At 44.6% G+C, this 8319-nt stretch overlaps 1 protein-coding gene across 1 annotated transcript; it reads left to right on the top strand.

Moving 5' to 3' along the window:
* Positions 1 to 2607: 2607 nt before the first annotated feature.
* Positions 2608 to 6590, top strand: LOC119301599 (probable ethanolamine kinase). The gene is made up of 11 exons (XM_037578590.1): positions 2608 to 2917; positions 3202 to 3293; positions 3770 to 3876; positions 4192 to 4297; positions 4531 to 4653; positions 4778 to 4869; positions 5110 to 5194; positions 5328 to 5433; positions 5550 to 5613; positions 6028 to 6120; positions 6204 to 6590. The coding sequence occupies exons 1-11, from the start codon at positions 2748 to 2750 to the stop codon at positions 6330 to 6332; spliced, it is 1167 nt and encodes a 388-aa protein (XP_037434487.1). The 5' UTR covers positions 2608 to 2747; the 3' UTR covers positions 6333 to 6590.
* Positions 6591 to 8319: the final 1729 nt, after the last annotated feature.

Genomic DNA, 8319 nt, shown 5'->3' with positions numbered 1-8319 from the left:
GGTAGGCACTTGCTCATTGCTATGAATTTCAATGCTTTCATCCACAACACTACACGATACTATGCTCTGATATCCACTGTTTAGCTTCTTCTTAGGACTAAAAACATGAGGTAATTGAGCTATTGAATTAACCACAACATCATCACATCCTTCTTTTGATTTACGTCTATCCAAATGATGAAGGGAAAAAAAGATATGTGTGTGACCTTTACTGCAATCTCATCTGTGTCTGCATTATTGACAAAAGCCATGCACCATCTTCATTAAGCTGACAACCAGAAAGCAACTAGTACAAATTAATTCGGTCTGCCTTCTCATAACCCATGTGCTCGATTAAATCCTCAAACATTTCAAAGCATGCAAACGAGGTGTCACAATTATCATAGTAGATCTTTTGACCATTCAAATAAGACCCATTGTGGCCACTGCCAAAGAAAATCCATCCATGAATGAACTCAACAGTGAACAAACAACTGTCATCCGCTGAAACAACAAAAATACTTTCTACAGGACAAATCCTAATCTCTATCACAATGCGCCTAACTGCATCAAATCAATGTAGACGAATGAAATAAGCTGCGCAAAATGTCCTAAACAGCGCAGATATACAATGTTAGAGCATCTACAGCCGGACTTAACAAATCTGACCCCCTAAACGCCCGCACTAACCAGGCGTGTCCGTTTTGAGCCCCCTATTTCTCCGCCCATACAACCACACTCCTTATTTTCTCCCTCATATGTCCGATCACTTCACATCATTGGTGGAGATGAAGATAGAGAAAGGAAAGAATGAATAAATAAGGAGAAAATGTGGTCCGGGATGGGCCGCGTCCTAGGTGGCGGATTGACCGTACGCGTCCGCGAGCCCTCATATCCTTCCTATATTTGTCCTCAATATAATGGCTCGCGGACAGTACAAACGTATAGGAATGATATGAGGGATCCAATTGGATCACCTTTTTCCCTCTTTCTTCTATCTGTTCACTGACCGGGCGCGTTCGCGGACGTTTGAGGAGAATTTGAGGATGCTGGCGGTAGATGCTCTTAGCGCCTAAAACGCTCTATACTTACGGTAATGGCATGTACCGTACATCGACGTCACATCGTGCGCCATCATCGCCGCTTCAAGCTGCAAACCACCATTTGTGGTTGCGGCGTCGTCCTCCCTTCCTCCACCGCGCTATGATTGGCACACTGCATGGTCGCCGATCAGCCGCCGCCGCGCCAAGACAACCCTCGGGGGGTTTTCTTTTGCGGGAAGAATGAAATAACCATGGGGTTGCAGTTTCGGAAGAAAGAAGAGGATTGACACGATAATAGAGTTTTTGAGGGGCCCAATTGCAAAGTTACCACCATTTGGACCAGTTTCCGGCAAGTAAATGAGTGACAGTGACACGACACTAGTAGAATACGAGATACGTATGCACCGCCTCGACTCTGGACCATCGTTCCAACCTTTATGACCGTATACAACAAGGTTTTTACAAGTATCAAGACTGTATTATATCACTTCTGAGTATGAGGACCATTTTAGACCTTGCGAGTGGTACGTGCATTTTACAAGGGAAGTAGCGTGCCGACCAGGCAATAAAGATGAAGCGAAGAGGAGATCGCCAAGCACAAAACTCTTGTGGCATCCGTTCGATTTGGACGTGCGACGAAGTTGCTGGACGTCACAGCACACCGTTAATTCCGATGCTTCCGCAAATACAACACCACAAGCAAGACAGACAGACTGTTTCCGAAGGCATTGAAGTTGGGTTCGGTTTGCTGTAGCGAAATACTTTATTCCATCTCACGTGCATATGGCTGCTCGAGAAATCGTGCGGTAATTATAACTAGGATCAAGTTCGGGTCACTTGCGTAGCTTCGTCAAGTTCAACACCACAAGCAAGGCAAAGTGTTTCAAAGACAATTTAAACATCCCGCTTCCTCTACGCGTGTATACGCTGCCTGCCCGGATGCTGGTAGGCTCTGAAACGCACAAAGAGTAGTCACCAAGGTTCCGTCTCAAACAAAAGAAAAAGCACCAGGCAGGTGTCGACTTGGAAAAAATTAACAAAAAATCATATACATTGACTTCGGCAAAATACTAGTATCACCTCCCTTCCGAATTACTGGATACATTTCAGTCCTTTCGCCCATGCGAACAAACAAAAACGGAGTACAACAAGCTGACGTGATTGCCTCTTGCAAATTGGAGGAGCCACGTATTACCAGAATCGGACAATGATTAGCGCCCCACACTTAAGCAAATCAGCATCCATCCAAAATATCTCAGAAAGAAATAGAGCCGGCATCGCCCCAAATCGAGACAGACCCAGCGACAGTGAGCAACTGACAAGGGAGTACGGGCCCACATCACGTGACTGTTTCGTGGGCCCGTCCGCCACCGAATCATCACCGTCCATCACGCCACACAAGAGCCCGTCGCTCTCCCATCCAGGGCCCACGCGATTGCTGCCACGCGCACCCTACCCGGTTGGTAGGCCGGTGGGGCCACGGCATCAGCTGACGTGGGCGGCCCCTCCTGCCTCCCACGCCACGCGGCCGGTGGCGACTGGGCTCTATAAATGCTGTCCTCTGTTCGGGGCCCCGCGTTCCTCCACCCAACTTCCCTCGTCCCCGATCGCATCGCATCGAACCGAATCGCCGTGAGGCTCCCACCAGAATAGCTCCGCGACAACGAGCTTCCTCGCGCGAGCGAAAAGAGAGGTGTGGAAGCGAGGGGCGCGCGCGCGAGGGAGATGGGATCGGACGGCCGGAGCTGGAACGGGGTCGACGGCGGAGCCAGATGTGGCGGTGAGGAGAAGATGAGGACGGTGGCGGCTCCGGCGCCGGCGCTGGCGGAGGTGCCCACGTCGACCGCCGCGGTCGACATCTCGCTGCCGCTCCCCGAGATGACTCCCCGCATCATGCAAGTCCCCTGATCCCTCTTCCCATTTGCTTCTGCACAAGCTGGTGCGTGTTGGGCATGTGGCTCTGATGCACGCACGCGCCGGCCGGGTGTGTTGGTGTGCGTGCGTGTTCGAGCAGCCACCACCTGTCTCCGCGAGACGGGCCGTGGCCTGTCCGGGTGCGCGCTCGTATGAGCCGATGGTGTTTGGAGAAATGCCTCGCGGAGAGCGACATGCGCCATTGCCCCTGATTAATTCCCCGCTTCCCAATCTGGTTTTCTAATAAGGTGGCTTGCTTCTCCAGAGATCTCTGCAAGGAGTTGGTGAAGGAGTGGTCGTCACTGGACAGCTCGTGCTTCTCCATCTCGACGGTGTCCGGTGGCATCACCAACATGTGTGAGTTGTGCTCCTTGCCAGTGGCTGTGGCACTGTCCTGGCTCCTGATTCATCTCCCTCACCTAACTACCTGAGCATGCTTGGAAGAGGAAAGAACAGAGGCTATGTAATTATAGTAATTCTTAGACAAGGCAGTTGCTTGAATTGTTCACACAGACCATGCCATAACTTAATGACTGCGCTTTAATGTTGCTTGCTGCTACTCTTTGCTCATTATTTCAGATATGGCACTAGAATTTGATTGCATCTGGCAACCTTTATGAGACCATATACTCTTTAGCATCAGTGCTTTCCACTCATTTCTGCTTATCAATCACTCGTACTGTCATTGCATCCGGAGTTATGGACCCATTATTTTAGAAGCGTTAGGAAATAATTTTCTCTATGTAACTGTACTGATTTACTTGTAAATCATAGATACAGCAATAATACCTAAATGGTTATCTTATATTGTTCGTGATGTTAATGACCTGCAGTGCTCAAGGTATCTGTCAAGGAAGGCTCTGATAGCGAGTCGTCTGTGACTGTTCGGCTGTATGGCCCAAATACAGACTTGGTGATCGATCGGGAGAGGGAATTACAGGTGAGCGCTTCAATCGTAGTGTATGCAAATTGTTTGTGCTACTGGCATGTAATATTTACCTGCATTGTGTAGTGTTCCTGTGATTGCCCATTATAGTATTGGTTTATTTGTTGGTGCTTTCTTAGTTGTGGTTCAGTTTAAAATTTCAGGAATGCAATGGTCATTTCCTATCATAGAAATAGTACATATGCCATATAACACTCAAAGTACCTCACTGTTACATAAAACTAAGTTGCCAAGTAAGCCGAGTATTCTGTTGTCATTTTTGGGGCTGAACTGTTTCCTAATGCATACATCTATTGCAATCATGGTTAGGCCATACCATATCTCTCAGCTGCAGGGTTCGGGGCTCGGTTACTTGGAGTATTTGAGAATGGAGTGGTTTCGTCATTCATCCATGCTAGGACACTATCACCTTCAGGTAGGCATTTTTATATTCTGCACAATACAAATTGGTGGTTTCATTGTCTACATAATGCAATGATTTATCTTTTCTCATTTTCTATTTTTTCACACGGTAATTTGAAGGGATTTGTGGTTTTAGGTATATACTCAACGGTTGTTATTTTGCACCCATAGGTGCATGGAGACTGGAGAGCCTGCAATAAATGCTTCTGCAAATAGTATGTTCATTTCCCTTGTTCTGTTTTTCAGACATGAAGGAGCCTAGAATTGCCGCTGAAATTGCTAAGCAGCTACAGAAATTTCATCAAGTAGATATACCGGGATCAAAAGAACCACAGTTGTGGAATGACATATTCAAATTTTTGAAAAAAGGTCACATTCCAAACTCCAAAGTTTTTTCGGATATTTCATTTTGGAACTGGTTGCTTTTATTTCATTCACAATCATTGAATTTCACTACATAATATTGCGGTTTGCTGTGAACTATTTATCGCAGCTTCTGTATTGAAGTTTGAAGATAATGAGAAGCAGAAGAGGTATGAGACGATCTCTTTTAGAGAAATACAAGATGAAGTTAAAGAACTTAAGGTATGCTGTGATAAGACTTACTGTCATGTACTATTGACCATTGCAGCAATTTGAGCGCACTTCAGTTTCATATTCTTAAAGGAATATCTTTTTTTCTTTCTAATTTGGCTTTGTCACAAAGGCTTGTTACATATTCATGCTAGTAGATCAATCCTATAGCACAAGCATTCAATCAAATGGCTAGATGGCTGTTTGCTAGATTGGTATCCGTGAATATAATGTCTCACTGTCCTCTTATAGGATCTCTCGGATCTTTTGCATGCTCCTGTTGTGTTTGCACACAATGACTTGCTATCGGGTAATCTGATGCTGAATGATTTGGAAGGTAAATATCACATTCACTTGTCACCTTCTCTTGATTGTTCAGTAACATTATGCTTAAGCTTCCCTTTTGCCTGTTTTGCAAAAGCTAAGATGGTGTCTCTGTTTGTTGTCATTATTGTCTTCTGTTTTTACAGAGAAACTATATTTCATTGATTTTGAGTATGGGTCATATAGCTACCGTGGCTTTGACATCGCGAATCATTTCAATGAGTACGCAGGCTTTGAGTGTGACTACAACTTGTATGTTCTCTTCTTGCTGGTTGAATAGTCCGGTGGAGCTTTTATCTTCACGCTCTTGCCTAGTACTCTGGTTGAATAGTCCGGTGGAGTAATATTTATTTTGTTGCTTCTTTTAGGTACCCAGATAAAGATGTACAATACCATTTCTTCAGGAATTATCTATCTGATAGACCAAGTGAGGTATGTGAATTCAATACATTTTCTTCTCTGGACAAAACCAACTGAAAGCTATTCATAGGTTGTGCAGGCCTCGTCTCTGAGGGAAGAAAGATATTCATAAGCCCCCACTACTGTAACTTAGATGGTGCTCATTCCAAGAGTATCTTTGTTTCTTATTTTGGAATTAAATCACAAACACCATGTCATGTGCTACATATACTTACATTTATATATCTTTTAAGTTAAAGAATAGATTATTTGCATCTATTTGTGAGAAAAGAAATGTTGGATACTTGGCATTCCTACAGTACAAGGTAGTAGGAAGACATTCAGACTGTTACTGAGAAAAAAAAGTGTTTTCCCCGAATAGCAGAACACAGATAATTTCGCATAATGTACTTTCACAATAACAATCTAACTTTTCTTTTACCGAAGGTCCAAGAGCAGGATCTGGATGCCCTTTATACTGAAACAAACACTTTCAGGTTAGCATCACACCTCTACTGGGCATTGTGGGCACTCATTCAGGTAAACACCATTAAGCTACTTTTAGTAGGATTTGAGCGCCATGCAACTGTCATAACAAAATATGTGCTGTAATCTAATTGCAGGCAAGGGTATCCCCAATCGATTTCGATTACCTTGGATACTTCTTCCTACGGTACGGCGAATACAAGAAACAGCGGGAGTTCTGTTTCTCCTTGGCGCAAGGCTTCCTTTCTTCACTGAGGAGTGGCTAGTGCTCAGAAGTTGTGTCCCCGAGCCACTTCTTAGCCGCCCGCTTATACTTTGGGGCAGGCACGGATGATCGGCTGTTGTACTTGTGTTAATTAGCGAGTCTCTTCGTATGATTATGTCAGCTGTGAGATTCTTCCTTTTTCGTTTTATTTTCCTGCAGGAGGCATGTAGTTCCCAATAGAAAGTTGTACAATCTGTGAATAATGTACACGTGTTGGTTGCTACAAACACAAGCCTAATGAATTCTGTTTTGTGTATCATTGTATGCTCATGAATTCTGTTTTGTGTATCATTGTATGCTCTCCATTGATTAGATTACCCAAAGAGCTTTTCCTCCATGGTGTTTGCAGTGCAAGCATAGAGTTGTGCTCACCTTGTATCCTATTTGATGAGCTTACCCAATACTACTACACCTTACACACGATCACACCGAGCACGCCAACGCCACAACACTGCTATGGCAATGAATTAGACGCCAACGCCACAACACTGCTATGGCAATGAATTAGACGAAGATGATAAAGTCCTTAGCCCAAACGAACGATCCACCTTGCCAACCTCAACCTTGCTACATGTCTGCTCTCGCACATACTTGGAATAAGCATCTTCTGTCGTCCGCCTAGTTTTAAACCCTCTGCCGCCTACCTAGTTTTAAACCCTGTGACTGTTGTCGATGTACCCTAAAACTTGTTGGTTGCAAACTTCCCATAAACTGTAAACCCTTGGAACCCTCCCTTCGAACACCACATATCACTTGCCCTAGCAGTGCAAATGAGCAATAAGTTGAAGCAACAAGCATTGGAACACACAAACAACAAGCAATGAAGCACAGAAGCAATGGAGCAGAAGAGCATTGGTAAGCATGCAAAAAAATACTAGAGCAAAGAAATACCGGAGGGGGCCACTTGCTGCCCACAAGGCATCAGGGCGCAGCCCTCCGGCGCCCATCTTCTGCTATATGAAGGTTTTTGCCCCAGAGAAAATAAGAGGATGTCTTTCGGGACGAAGCGTCGCCGTCTCGAGGCGGAACTTGGGCAGGAGCACTTTTGCTCTCCGGCGGAGCCATTCCGCCGGGATACTGAAGGAAATATGCCCTAGAGACAATAATAAAGTTGTTGTTTATATTTCCTTATATCATGATAAATGTTTATTATTCATGCTAGAATTGTATTAACCGGAAACTTAGTACATGTGTGAATACATAGACAAACAGAGTGTCACTAGTATGCCTCTACTTGACTAGCTCGTTAATCAAAGATGGTTAAGTTTCCTAGCCATGGACAAAGAGTTGTCATTTCATGAACGGGATCACATCATTAGAGAATGATGTGATTGACTTGACCCATCTGTTAGCTTAGCACGATGATCGTTTAGTTTACTGCTATTGCTTTCTCCATAACTTATACATGTTCCTATGACTGTGAGATTATGCAACTCCCGAATACCGGATGAACACTTAGTGTGCTATCAAACGTCACAACGTAACTGGGTGGCTATAAAGATGCTCTACATGTGTCTCCGATGGTGTTTGTTGAGTTGGCATAGATCGAGATTAGGATTTGTCACTCCGTGTATCGGAGAGGTATCTCTGGGCCCTCTCTGTAATACACATCACAATAAGCCTTGCAAGCATTGTGACTAATGAGTTAGTTACGGGATGTTGCATTATGGAATGAGTAAAGAGACTTGCTGGCAACGAGATTGAACTAGGTATTGAGATATCGACGATCGAATCTCGGGCAAGTAACATACCGATGACAAAGGGAACAAACATATGTTGTTATGCGGTTTGACCTATAAAGATCTTCGTAGAATATGTAGGAACCAATATGAGCATCCAAGTTCCGCTATTGGTTATTGACCGGAGATGAGTCTCGGTCATGTCTACATAGTTCTCGAACCCGTAGGGTCCGCACGCTTAACATTCGGTGACGATCGATATTATGAGTTTATGTGTTTTGATGTACCGAAGGTAGTTCGGACTCCAGG

The sequence above is a fragment of the Triticum dicoccoides genome, chromosome 5A, assembly GCF_002162155.2.
Source record: "Triticum dicoccoides isolate Atlit2015 ecotype Zavitan chromosome 5A, WEW_v2.0, whole genome shotgun sequence".
NCBI classification, from domain to species: Eukaryota; Viridiplantae; Streptophyta; class Magnoliopsida; order Poales; family Poaceae; genus Triticum; species Triticum dicoccoides.
Note: the sequence above shows the minus strand (reverse complement) of the source record. Positions and strands in the feature narration are given on the sequence as shown.